The following is a 14,305-nucleotide window of genomic DNA, read 5'->3' on the forward strand; positions in this document are numbered from 1 at the left end:
AAAGCCCAACAGGGATCCGGAGGGTAGCACTCTGGAACAACAACCAGATTCTCAGCTCCAGTGGGTCAGCATAGATGTCCAGGCAGGAAGCTCTATAACTGGCAACAAGAGAAGTGTGAGAGGAGAATATAAGGAGTTTGGGAGTGGCAGACAAGAAACAGCTGAGGAGAAGCTACGGATCCCTGAGTGAGACAAAAAGGATAGCAAGGCAAACACAGAAAACAAACACTAAGAAACACCGTGATCTTTAGACATAGAGCGCGCAGCCACCCGCTGCGACTTCCTGACCCTGGGTATAACGGAGTCAGACGTGGCTCTTGACACCCTCGTGACAGGTGCTCTTTGGAATGTGTGCCCCTTTGCCCACCTAGGCGGCAAAAAAGTGACACACATCTGGTATCGCCGTACTCAGGAGAAGTTGGGGAATGTGTTTTGGGGTGTCATTTTACATATACCCATGCTGGGTGAGAGAAATATCTTGGCAAAAGACAACTTTTCCCATTTTTTTTATACAAAGTTGGCATTTGACCAAGATATTTATCTCACCCAGCATGGGTATATGTAAAATGACACCCCAAAACACATTGCCCAACTTCTCCTGAGTACGGCGATACCAGATGTGTCACACTTTTTTGCAGCCTAGGTGGGCAAAGGGGCCCACATTCCAAAGAGCACCTTTAGGATTTCACCGGCCATTTTTTACAGATTTTGATTTCAAACTACTTCGCACCCATTAGGGCCCCTAAATTGCCAGGGCAGTATAACTACCCCACAAGTGACCCCATTTTGGAAAGAAGACACCCCAAGGTATTCCGTGAGGGGCATGGCGAGTTCCTGGAATTTTTTATTTTTTGTCACAAGTTAGTGGAATATGAGACTTTGTAAGAAAAATAAATAAATAAATAAAATCATCATTTTCCGCTAACTTGTGACAAAAAATAAAAAATTATAGGAACTCGCCATGCCCCTCACGGAATACCTTGGGGTGTCTTCTTTCCAAAATGGGGTCACTTGTGGGGTAGTTATACTGCCCTGGCATTCTAGGGGCCCTAATGTGTGGTAAGTAGTTTGAAATCAAAATGTGTAAAAAATGACCTGTGAAATCCGAAAGATGCACTTTGGAATATGGGCCCCTTTGCCCACCTAGGCGCCAAAAAAGTGACACACATCTGGTATCGCCGTACTCAGAAGAAGTTGGGGAATGTGTTTTGGGGTGTCATTTTACATATAACCATGCTGGGTGAGAGAAATATCTCTGCAAAAGACAACTTTTCCCATTTTTTTATACAAAGTTGGCATTTGACCAAGATATTTCTCTCACCCAGCATGGGTATATGTAAAATGACACCCCAAAACACATTCCCCAACTTCTCCTGAGTACGGCGATACCAGATGTGTCACACTTTTTTGCAGCCTAGATGCGCAAAGGGGCCCAAATTCCTTTTAGGGGGGCATTTTTAGACATTTGGATCCCAGACTTCTTCTCACGGTTTCAGGCCCCTAAAATGCCAGGGCAGTATAAATACCCCACATGTGACCCCATTTTGGAAAGAAGACACCCCAAGGTATTCAATGAGGGGCATGGCGAGTTCATAGAAATTTTTTTTTTGGGCACAAGTTAGCGGAAATTTTTTTTTTTTTTCCTCACAAAGTCTCCCTTTCCGCTAACTTGGTACAAAAATGTCAATCTTTCATGGACTCAATATGCCCCTCACGGAATACCTTGGGGTGTCTTCTTTCCGAAATGGGGTCACATGTGGGGTATTTATACTGCCCTGGCTTTTTAGGGGCCCTAAAGAGTGAGAAGAAGTCTGGAATTTAAATGTCTAAAAAATGTTACGCATTTGGATTCCGTGAGGGGTATGGTGAGTTCATGTGAGATTTTATTTTTTGACACAAGTTAGTGGAATATGAGACTTAGTAAGAAAAAACAAACAAAAAAATATATATATTTCCGCTAACTTGGGCCAAAAAAATGTCTGAATGGACGTTTTGTTATCAAAACAGCGTCTAATATACCTGTTGGGGTTAAAAAAATCACATCTCCAGCCTGCCAGCGAGCGATCGCTGCTGGCAGGCTGGAGATCCACTCGCTTACCTTCCGTGCCTGCGTGCGCGCGTTCACAGGAAATCTCGGCTCACGCGAGATGACGCCTATTGGCGTTAGCGTAGCCTGGGAGAGCCGCCGCAATGACGCCTTTCGGCGTTAGCGCGGCGGCAAGTGGTTAATACCGGATCCGTTTTTCCGAATAACACACGGAGAGCCGGTATTTCAATGCATTTGTAAGGCCTCTTTCACACTTGCGTTGTCCGGATCCGGCGTGTACTCCACTTGCCGGAATTACACGCCGGATCCGGAAAAACGCAAGTGTACTGAAAGCATTTGAAGACGGATCCGTCTTCAAAATGCTTTCAGTGTTACTATGGCACCCAGGACGCTATTAAAGTCCTGGTTGCCATAGTAGTAGTGGGGAGCGGCATACTTACCATCCGTGCGGCTCCCGGGGCGCTCCAGAATGACGTCAGAGCGCCCCAGGCGCATGGATGATGTGTACATGCGATCACGTGATCCATGCGCTTGGGGCGCCCTGACGTCACTCTGGAGCGCCCCGGGAGCCGCACGGACGGTAAGTATGCTGCTCCCCCGCTCCCCACTGCACTTTACCATGGCTGCCAGGACTTTAGCGTCCCGGCAGCCATGGTAACCATTGAGAAAAAGCTAAACGTCGCATCCGGCAATGCACCGAAACGACGTTTAGCTTAAGGCCGGATCCGGATCAATGCCTTTCAATGGGCATTCATTCCGGATCCGGCCTTGCGGCAAGTGTTCCGGATTTTTGGCCGGAGCAAAAAGCGCAGCATGCTGCGCTATTTGCTGCGGCCAAAAAACGTTCCGTTCCGGAACTGAAGACATCCTGATGCATCCTGAAGGACGGACTGTCCATTCAGAATGCATTAGGAAAATCCTGATCAGTATTCTTCCGGCATAGAGCCCCGACGACGGAACTCTATGCCGGAAGACTATAACGCAGGTGTGAAAGAGCCCTTAGGTGCACGGCATTCAGAAGGTAGACAGGCTGATTTACCTGCCTCGGGCACCATGTTTGCCCTATCCCTGCTTTCATCCTATGCTTGTCCTAGCATTACTCGCACAAGTCTACAATGCCATGACTGGACCTGTGCCCTAGACGCAGGCATTACCCAGCGCCTCAGTGACTGGCACACGGCGCTGCCTCTTCCCGCCCTCAAATCCTCTGGTACAGAGTTGGGAACCCAGACCTGTGCAGGCAGTCATGTGACATCTGACGTCATCGAGGTGCCGGGTCACATGACTGTTGTGACAAGTCCTCAGCTGTTTCTCAGCGTTGCTCCACATCACTGGGGGAAGGATTTCCGGGCGGACTTTGTGCTCCTGAAATCTTCTTCCCCCGCAGCGCATGAGCCGGTGACACAAGAACCTGGGTCGTGGAGGACACGGAGAGTGACAGAGTGAGGAGCAGAGGTTGGGCTGGGGTGATAGCACTACTAGTCACATGTCAGCCCCCCATATCCCGTGTCATGTGTCACTCCATGTGGGACAAGGGGCGTCTAGCTGCCATGTCACCTATCTGTGAAGTCCTGAGTAAACAACACTAATAGAACTATGAGGCTACATACAGGAACGTGGCCTTCTGTGCAGACCCCCTGCTGCCTGCACCCCCTGCTGTCACCCATGAGTTAGGACCTCAGGCAGATGCTGCTGCATTTCTTACTCATTTTACGAGTGTCAATGTTAATCAGTTGTCAAGGTCCTTACTGCACGCACCATTGGAATGAATCTAGAAAACTGTCCTAAAGTTGCGTCGATTGTCATTGCATATGATGGGACGGAGGTTGTAATTCTCAATGAGATGTGTTCCTAATCGCCGTCGTTATCTCTTTGTCTCCAGCTCTATGCCTCATGCAGTCCTTACTTCGCCTCCCAGCCACAGGGACTCTCCCGGCTTCTTCACTACGAAGGGTCCGATGTCTCTTCAATCAGTTGCTGAACTATCGGGGTATTACCCCACAGCCAGTGCTGCTCAGGAGCCACAGCACATCCTCAGGTACAGAAAAACGCCCTACGACTGAAGGGCTTATTCGCATGACTGTATGAATAAGTCTGCATCCTTTCTGCAATTTAGCAGAATGGGTGCGGACCCATTAATTTCAATGGGGCCGCAAAAAATGCGGACAGCACACAGTGAGCTCTCCACATCCGTAGTTCCGTTCTGCGGCCCCCCAAAAATTAGAGCATGGAATGGACAAGAATAGGCATTTTCTATGATAGCAAATTGCGGAATGCACATGGTCCGGTATCCGTGTTTTGCGTATCTGCAATTTGCGAATCAAAACAACACTACGGACGTGTGAATTTAGCCTTAAAGGGAGTAGCTGTAGTGACCTGGATACTAGTGGGATCAAATCTTAAAGGGCTTTCCAGGCTAACTATATTGATGACCTATCCTCAGCTCAGTGAGCCACAGTGGTGGTTCTAGGTGTTGTACTTCCACCAATCTGATATTGATGACCCATCCTAGGGATAAATTATCAATACCGTTATTCGAAAAAATAACTTTAACATCATATCTTTAGATCACTGTTATAAGTGAGGGATTTATATACAGAGAAATTAGTTATTTGGAAAATTTTTACCTTGTCAGAATTTTTATGCGTGTCTTATTAACATTTTAGGTTTATAAGAGTGGCTGTTCATTTAAAAATTTTAGCTCTCTGCCATTTTAGTAGTTTTTTTCTGTCGCTGTTACTACCCACTTACTCCCCTATAAAAAGGTTCTCAAAGGCTACTTTTGGATAGCATAACTCTTGGTGCGAGATCTTTGACCACTAGATATGCCTCTACTACGCACTCAGACATTTTGCCCAGTTGACAGACTTTGCGAGGGAGCACATCATTGGCCTGAGAGAAGCCGGATGGTTCTTGTGGCAAATTTCCCATCATCTAGACCATTCTGACATAGCTGTTAGGAGATGTTGGAAGTGATGGTTATGTGAGGGCGTGCACAGGCGAACAAGTTCTGGACAGTCCAGACAGACCACCGGTAGAAAGGATTGAGTGATCCGCCGACAAGCGTGAGCAGCTTCCACAGTTTTGTTGACCACCAGGGGCATAGCTATAGGGGGTGCAGAGGTAGCAGTCGCTACCGGGCCCAGGAGCCTAAGGGGGCCCAAAGACCCTTGTGCCACATAAGTAGTCATCGGTATTATAGAAAGTGCATGCTGGTCAAGTTACACCTCTGGTTGGAGGGAAGGGGTTAGGTCAATTTTTACCTCAGGCAGCATGAAAACCATGTGCTTCCTTGCCCCTTGCCACAAAGCACTGAGGGAAGGGGGGCCTAAGCTGAACTCTTGCACCAGGGCCCATGAGCCTTTAGCTACGCCCCTGTGTGGCACCATCATTATACACCCCTGCCTTTGCCCGGTCCATTTCCAGGCACTTATCAGAAGGAAATTTGGTGTCACATTGCTCACTCCGAGTCCATCCGTTGACAGCCAGTCACCATTGCCCTCAGTTGCAGTAGTTTCATGAACAAGACTGCTATGGTCTGGAACCACATTGTCGTTATTGACAAATCCAGGCTCTGTTTGGGATCCCTTGCTAGTCAGGTCCGTATATGGAAACCCGGTGGAGAGCACTTCAATCCTGTCTTTGCCATGGAGCTACACAGTGCCCAGACTGCTGGTGTGATGTTCTGGGGAGTCATCACATATTACAGTCGGTCACCCCTAGTTGTGATACTAGGTACATTAACAGCTAAGCAATACGTACAGGACATCCTGATGCCACATGTGCAGGGCTTCCAACTTCCATTTTTCAGCAGGATAATGCTCACCCGCACACAGCACTTGTTTTCCCAGGAATGTTGGCCAGATTGCAAGACTTCCTTGGCCTGCCTGGTTGCCAATTGAGCATTTATGGGACCAGGTGGGACGCCAACTTCAGCAATCTATGAGTGTGGAAGATCTACAGGTATGACTGCAACATTTGTGGTCAATGTGCCTCAGGATACCATATGGAAACTGTATGCCTTCATGCCCAACTGTATTTCATCTTGTATCCAGGCTAGAGTCACCCCAATATGTGTGAATGGACCCTAAATGTGAGAGACATGGTGTTATTACTTTAGTAAAAAAAAAATATAAAAATCAAAGAAAATAATTCACTAACACAATAGATGCAAACATTATACACTACTCACAAAAAATTAAGGCTATTTGGCTTGTGGGTGAAATTTCAGGATGAACCTAAAATGCACTCTAACCTTAGACAGTTAACAGTTGAACTTAATGTGCCCTTGTCTAAACTTTTGAATGCACATGTCCAACTGTATAGTCTTTCAGTATATTTTGAACAACTTGCGATTCTCTAACAAGGAGCTTAATGGCAAAATTAACAACAGGTGTTTTATCCATCAATCTCCCAATAAATTTCCTGGTTCAATTAGAATTGGTATTTAAGCAGTCCTCCTCATCATGCTGTTCACATTTTGACATCATGCGACCAAGATGACACCTAAAAATTGATCAACTGTACCTTGCCATTGAGAGGCTTCAAGCATGATGTTCTCAGATGGAAGTGTCATCAGCAGGTTGCAACAGAGAGACTGGAAGAGTCACAGAACGACATAGAAGTGCACATCCTTTGGCCACATCCCACACTGATGACCACATCATTGTGACCAATGCGGACCCTGCAGAACCGGATGATGAATGCCACACAACTCCAGGCGCATATAAGAGAGGTGAGAGGCACCCAAGTGTCAAGTTAGACCATTCAAAACAGTTTATATCAGGTGGTATGCTTGGTAGATGAGCTGCAAGGGTACCTAACCAAAGGAATCATTGTCTTGCCTGTGCTAAGGAGCATCTACGCTGGACGAGGGACCAGTAGGCCTCAGTGCTGTTTACTGATGAAAGTCGATTCACGCTGAGCAGAAATGATGGCCGCCAATGAGGTTGGAGACGTCAAGGAGAATGGTGGTGTTACAGTGTGGGCAGGTGTGTCTGGTCAATACAGAACTGCCCTACACTTTGTGAATGGTACGGTGACAAGCCCATACTACTTGAATAACATCATTAATCCAGTCATTGTGCCTCTGCATTAACAACACAGGCCTAATTTCATCTTTATGGACTAGAATGCGTCAGCTCATCAAGATTGTATCATTAGGGAACGGCTGCTGGAGACTGGGGGTACCTCAAATGGAGTTGCCTGCACTTTCTCCAGACCTGAATCCCATTGAAACCCTATAGGATCAGCTGAGTCGCCATGTAGAGGCTTATAAATCTGTACCCCAGAACCTCATGGAGCTGAGGGCCTCCATTCAAGCAGAGTGGGTAGCCATGCCTCGGCAGACAATAAGTTGACTTTTGAAGAGCATGAGATGTTTGGTATGTTGCAATTGATGTTCAAGACCACATGACAACAAAAGCCACCATTGTTGGCTTTTGTTTCAAAAAAATAGTTTGAGATGAGGAAATCACCATTGCTGCTTAAAGAGGACCTTTCACCAGAATAAAACATCTAAACTAACTATACAGACATGTAGAGCGGCGCCCAGGGATCCCCCTGCACTTACTGTTATACCTGGGTGCCGCTCCGTTCTCCCGTTATAGCCTCCGGTATCTTCATAGTTAGGCTCCACCCAGGGGAAACTGCCGGCGTCTCATTCTCCCATGCTGTAGCGCTGGCCAATCGCAGCGCTCAGCTCATAGCCTGAGAGAAAAAAAGCCTCTCAGGCTATGAGCTGAGCGCTGTGATTGGCCAGCGCTACAGCATGGGAGAAGGAGACGCCGGCAGGTTCCCCTGGGTGGAGCCTAACTGTGAAGATACCGGAGGCTATCTCTACATGTCTGTATAGTTAGTTTAGATGTTTTATTCTGGTGAAAGGTCCTCTTTAAATACTATACTTTCATATAACTGTAGTGTGAACTTTTTATGTTTTCCATACATTTCACCCAAAAGCCAAATATCTCTAACTTTTTGTGAGTAGTGTATATGGATTAAGCCCTCATTCTGGTATGATAAAATTCGAGACTCTCAGCCAATACATTTTGACCAACACGCATCTGTGCCCGCCTAGCAGTGCCAAGGTGGTCTCAGGCAGGTCCTACTCTAAACCTATCTATTCCATTGGACATCTACATTCAGGAAAGCAGACCCAGAACATATAGTGTGCTGCTTCTTGTTACCTCTGTGTGTAATCAAGCAACCAATTAAAGAAAGAACACACACAATGATATGTACCATCGAATCAAGGTCTCTTGTGGGATAGGCTATGTCACCTTGCCACTCTGTGGCCTCCTCATGCTGCTGCTGCTACCTCCACAACAGTTCACCTTGCCATTCTGTGGCCTCCTGATGCTGCTTCCACCTCCATACTATGTCACCTTGCCACTCTGTGGCCTCCTGATGCTACCGCCACCTCCACACTATGTCACCTTGCCACTCTGTGGCCTCCTAATGCTGCTTTCACCTCACCACTATGTCATAGGGCCACTCTGTGGACTTTTTATGCTTTTTCCACCCTCCCCACTTCATGACTGGGCCACTATTTAGCCTTTTTGACTTGGCTGACATTTATTTGACTCTTCTTCTGATCTGTCAGAAGAAAGGAAAAATAATACTCACAATGGATCCTGTCTGTGTAACAGCTGTAAGGCCTGTATGGTCCCATCAGAATTGGCTTATGATTTGGTAGCCAAAAGAAGGAGTGGGTTAAAAACACAGAAGACAAGCAAATATTCCATTCACGTGTCATCTCTGTTTTACATCCACTTTTTTTTGGGCATAAGCAATACTGATGGATTACTGACCAAATGCTGACTGAGTGAAGGCAGATGCGCTACAGACAGGATCCATTTTTTGGGAGTTGTTCTGACGGATCAGAGGAAGGGCGAAACAATCAGTGACGTCAGCACAAACTTACTGCTGACACCCTCTCCACTCTATATATTAATAAAACTTTGTGGCACTCTGCCGTCTACTTGCTGCTGGAAGTCGGGTTCCCACCCCGTCTTAAAATAACGATAAATACTCTAGCGTTTATGAATCAAAAGAATAGGTATTTATTGGATAGTGCGGCTGGTAGATTGATGTCCTGGGAAAGAGGCATGCAGGAAAGAGTGCAACAGCACTGAGGAAAAAGGCGCCTTTTCCCTCAGTGCTGTTGCACTCTTTCCTGCTGCCTATTTCCCAGGACATCCATCTACCAAGCGGCACCAGTTTGATGAAGGCCAGAGTGTGTCCGAAACGTCACATGTATCATACAGCCGCACTATCCAATAAATACCTATTCTTTTGCATCATAAACACTGGAGTATTTATCGTTATCCTCTCCACTCTGTCAGGGGGCTCTACTTGTATAAGCGTTTAATAGAACAGGTTCTGTTGACATCTATGTGGAATCAGCTGACGACGGTGTAAAAGGAGTGTGCTTCTTCTTGGCACTGTAAGGTTGAGTTCACACTTGAGCTATTTGGTCAGTTTTGGCCCCGTGACTGCCCAAATAAGTGAAGTGTGCAGTGATTCTAAGAGCGACGCCTGTCATCTGCATGTCATACGGACTCACAGTAGTATTTCACTACCAAAGCAGACTCCCTATGCATGTTACTGCAAGGCACAGTGTTCTACAGCACTATAAAGGTTCTCTGCCAGGAAATAGACGTTTTCTTATCGAAATTCGCTGCAAAATTCGGCGAACTGGTGATTCGAAATTTTAAAAAATTCGCTCATGTCTAGTCTTGACTTTTGTAGCTGTTTTGTGAGCAAGCTTTTTATGTCCTGTCCAGAGGTCACTGTGCAGGAAGTGGGGAGATGTGAACTGTGACAATCACCTATTGCAAATGGTGGACCCTGGGGTAACTAAATATAAGTGATATGTTTTATTATTACCTTGCCTGTGATGGTAATTTGGGGGATTTTTTTTAAAAATAAATTGTGACATGGAAAATTAAAAAAGACAAATCACCAGAAATTCTTAAAAAAAACTTTGATTTAAACAATAAACCATTATTCGATTACACTTTCCCTTTAAAGGGACACTGTCACCTGGATTTTACTTACTGAGCTAATAACATCACCACATCAGTCTCCACAATTTACATTAAAATATACTAGTATTACTGCCCTGTGTCTTTTATTTGGTTTATAAAATATTAAAATTTATTAATATGTAAAGTACCTCAATAAGGGTTCCAAGGGAATGTCCCTCCGGCAGGTGGAGCCCAGCCGCCCCCATTACTTCGGAGCCCAGCACCACCCCACTGCTAATTTATCCACTGCTCAGCACTGACGTAATGTAGATGAGTTCTGTGTGGTGATGTTATTAGCTCAGTAAGTAAAATCAAGGTGACAGTGTCCCTTTAAGACACGGGAAAAGGAAAGAAATAGACAAAAAGTCCATCTTAGTTACAAGTAATTACGGTATTTTGTTGAGTGAAAGATAAAGGTGTGTATTTCATCTCAAATTGTTGTAGTTTGTACATACCATGCATACGGTGTATAGGCAGATGCACTAAAGCCCCTCAGTCACTGGGGAGGGGGACTGCTCCCCTTATAAATACAGTGGACTCCTAACTATGAGTCTTGTGTATTCTTTGTTAACTGCTATTAGCCAAACTGTTTAATAATTGTATTTGTTGTTTGGACTGATAGTAGAGCGGACCATCTGATCAGTGAGTCCAACCGCTGAGACTCTCACGCATCACAAGAACAGAATCCTATGCCCCCATATGACTGGAGCAGCGGGTCAATCATGTGCACTGCCTCTCCATTCATTCTATTCATTATTCTCTATTTCTGGCAGTCCCAAAGAGAATGAATTTAGTGGCAGTGCTCACTGCTGCTCCACTTGTATGTTCATGGGATTAGTTGGGGTCCCAGCGGTCAAACCTGATCAGATACTTTTCCCCTATGCTAGCAAAATATGGTACTTTAAGCACTTGTGATGGAAATCTCTGTAGCTTCTTGTGGAAAATCTAATATATAAAGCTGAGTGTATGTCCGCTAAAGGAATCCGCACCGTCACATTTACAATCACTAAATTTGGCACACAGGTACATCTAGGATGTACCATTCCTGAGATCTTACCAAAAAAATGCATTAGCCAATTGCAGCTTGGTCACATACCCTTATCAGCCAATAGAAGCTTGCAGGCCGTTAGCCTCCAAATACAGTTTTACTCCAGGTTTCGATAACAACCCAGCCATTTTTCTTCACTGCTGTAGGTGAGCTTTAACCCCTTAAGGACACAGCCTTATTTCACCTTAAGGACCAGGCCATTTTTTGCAAATCTGACTAGTGTCACTTTAAGTGATGATAACTTTAAAACGCTTTGACTTATCCAGGCCATTCTGAGATTGTTTTTTCGTCACATATTGTACTTCATGACACTGGTAAAATGAAGTCCAAAAATTATTATTTTTTGCATAAAAAAAATACCTAATTTACAAAAATTTTGAAAAATCTGCAAATTTCAAAGTTTCAGTTTCTCTACTTCTGTAATACATAGTAATACCCCCAAAACTTGTGATGACTTTACATTCCCCATATGTCTACTTCATGTTTAAATTATTTTGGGAATGAAATTTAATTTTTTGGGGATGTTACAAGGCTTAGAAGTTTAGAAGCAAATCTTGAAATTTTTCAGAAATTTACAAAAAACCCAATTTTTAGGGACCACTACAGCTCTGAAGTCACTTTGCGAGGCTTACATAATAGAAACCACCCAAAAATGACCCCATTCTGTAAACTACAACCCTCAAGGTATTCAAAACTGATTTGACAAACTTCGTTAACCCTTTAGGTGGTGCACAAGAGTTATTGGCAAATGGGGATAAAATTTGAGAATTTAATTTTTTTGCCTAATTTTCCATTTTAACCCATTTTTCCCACTAACAAAGCAAGAGTTAACAGCCAAACAAGACTGTATCTTTATTGCCCTGACTCTGCTGTTTACAGAAACACCCAATATGTGGCCGTAAACTACTGTACGGCCACACAGCGGGGCATAGAGTGAAAGGTGCGCCGTTTGGTTTTTGGAAGCCAGATTTTGCTGGACTGGTTTTTTGACACCATGTCCCATTTGAAGCCCCCTGATGCACCCCTAGAGTAGAAACTCCATAAAAGTGACCCCATCTAAGAAACTACACCCCTCAAGGTATTTAAAACTGATTTTACAAACGTCGTTAACCCTTCAGGTGTTGCACAAGATTTAATGGAAAATAGAGATACAATTTCAAAATTTCACTTTTTTGGCAGATTTTCCATTTTAATATTTTTTTCCAGTTACAAAGCAAGGGTTAACAGCCAAATAAAACTCATTATTTAGCAGGTTGTCACGGACACGGCGATACCTAAAATGTATACATTTTTTTTTAATTTATGTAAGTTGGGAACCTTCCCCGTCTGCCAACTTCGCAGACGGGGAAGGGTGAGGACGGGGCTTCCGGGGGCTCTCTCCCTCTCCCATCGGGGGGGCTGCAAAGGCACAGCAGTCCCCCGATCGGAGAGGGAGGGAGCTCCCTGAGCTGTTAACCTTTTCCATACAGCGGTCCGTACGGACCGCTGTATGGAAAGGGTTAAACGGCTGACATTGCATCACATTGCTGACACCCAGGTATAACCACTGTACACCAACGATTATTCAATGGGAGGCGGGGGATCGCGATCCCGCCTCCCGCACCCCCCGCAACCCCCCCCTGCACCTCCCACCGGGCAAAAATCATTCAGAGGTGCAGGGGGGTTGATAAATATATATTTTCGCCACACTAAAGTTTCTGATCGCGGGGATCAGAAACTGCAGAAATTGCAACAAACCGCAGGTCTGAATTGACCTGCGGTTTGTTGCGATCGCGGACATGGGGGGGTCACGGGACCCCCCCGCGCGTTTAGCCGAGGTGCCTGCTCAATGATTTGAGCAGGCACCTTGTTCCGATCACAGCCGGACGGGCGGCAGTGATCGGAACAACACATGACGTACCGGTACGTCATGTGTCCTTACGGACTTGGGAAACATGCTGTACCGGTACGTCATGTGTCCTTAAGGGGTTAAAGGAAATCTGTCACCAGGATAATCGCTATTGAAGTAAAGCCATGGCCTAATAGCACTTAGTACTTTATTTCAAGATATGCCTTTGTTCCAGCAATAGATGTTTTTATCCTCTGAAAATCCAGTTTATTTGATATGCAAATAAGCCAATAAGGTGCCCAGAGGGGCGTCTCTCTTGCAGGAAGGAGCCCAGACATGTCCCCTGCCACAATGTGTCCACCCTCAAAAGAAGAACTTAAACCCCGCCTCCATGTCCTGCTAAGCCACGCCCCTAATCAGGATAGGCCATGCCCCCTCCCACTCCTCAGCCGACAGGGATTAAAAAAAAGAAGTTAAAAATCAACTTCTAACTCCTGCTAAGCTACACACCGATTTGGTTAGGCAATGCCCCCCTCCCACTCCTCAGCCGACAGGGATTGAAAAAATGAAGTTAGAAATCTACTTCTGTAAGCTGCAGGGGTATGATGGACGGTGACTTTCTTCCTGCAGCTCACACCCAAACAGCACGGTGCTGCTGTCTGAGAATGAGCTGTTAAAAAGGAAATCCTTCTGTCCGTCCAGGCCCTGCGCCAGACAGAGGAAAGGGAGTCTGAAAGCCGGACTGTCCGGCCTAAAACTGGACCTCTGGCCACCCTAGGGGCAGAATGCTGTGGAGGTCAGAGTTAAGGGGATGGTCCGCTATGGAGGTCAGTGTTAAGGTGCAGATTGCTGTAAAGGCCACTGTTAAGGAGGCGGGCCCCTGTGGAGGTCACTGTCAAGGTGGTGGTGTGCTGTGAAACTTATTATTAAAGGGGAAGACTGCTGTAAAGCTCAAAGTTAAGGGGATCTGTGGAGGTCTAATTTAAAGGGACAGGGCACTGTGGGGGGGGGGGGCAGTGTTAAGGGGTGGGGTGCTGTGGAGGCCACTGTTAAGGGGGCAGGGTGCTGTAGATGTCACTGTTTTAGTGGATAGTGTTGATATCTTTTAACGACACACACAAACATTAAATGAAATAGATTAAATATACCCAAGCAAAGCCGGGTCCTTTAGCTAGTACTTTATATAGACAATGGTACTTTTAAAGGGATTGTCCCATTACAACTTATTCCTTATTGACGGGATAGAGGAAAGATATCTGATTTGCGAGGATCTACTTACTGGTACCCCCACCTATCAAGAGAACAGAGGTCTATGTTCTCCATTTTGAATGGAGTGGCGGACATGTATGTGCCCT

The 14,305-nt window shown here is 45.6% G+C and overlaps 1 protein-coding gene across 2 annotated transcripts in view; it reads left to right on the forward strand.

Moving 5' to 3' along the window:
• The first annotated feature begins 3,391 nt into the window (after positions 1 to 3,391).
• The window catches only part of VWA8 (von Willebrand factor A domain containing 8), a 429,985-nt gene continuing 419,071 nt past the window's right edge, over positions 3,392 to 14,305 (forward strand). Inside the window, exons 1-2 of one of the 2 annotated variants that reach the window (XM_044284760.1) lie at positions 3,392 to 3,489; positions 3,930 to 4,085. In XM_044284760.1, the coding sequence (XP_044140695.1) occupies positions 3,941 to 4,085 (145 nt within the window). In that variant the 5' untranslated portion in view covers positions 3,392 to 3,489; positions 3,930 to 3,940. Of the gene's footprint in view, positions 3,503 to 3,929; positions 4,086 to 14,305 lie in introns of both variants that reach the window. The other variant, XM_044284761.1, reaches the window with a different exon arrangement.

This window comes from Bufo gargarizans, chromosome 3 (genome assembly GCF_014858855.1).
Source record: "Bufo gargarizans isolate SCDJY-AF-19 chromosome 3, ASM1485885v1, whole genome shotgun sequence".
In the NCBI taxonomy this organism is placed as follows: Eukaryota; Metazoa; Chordata; class Amphibia; order Anura; family Bufonidae; genus Bufo; species Bufo gargarizans.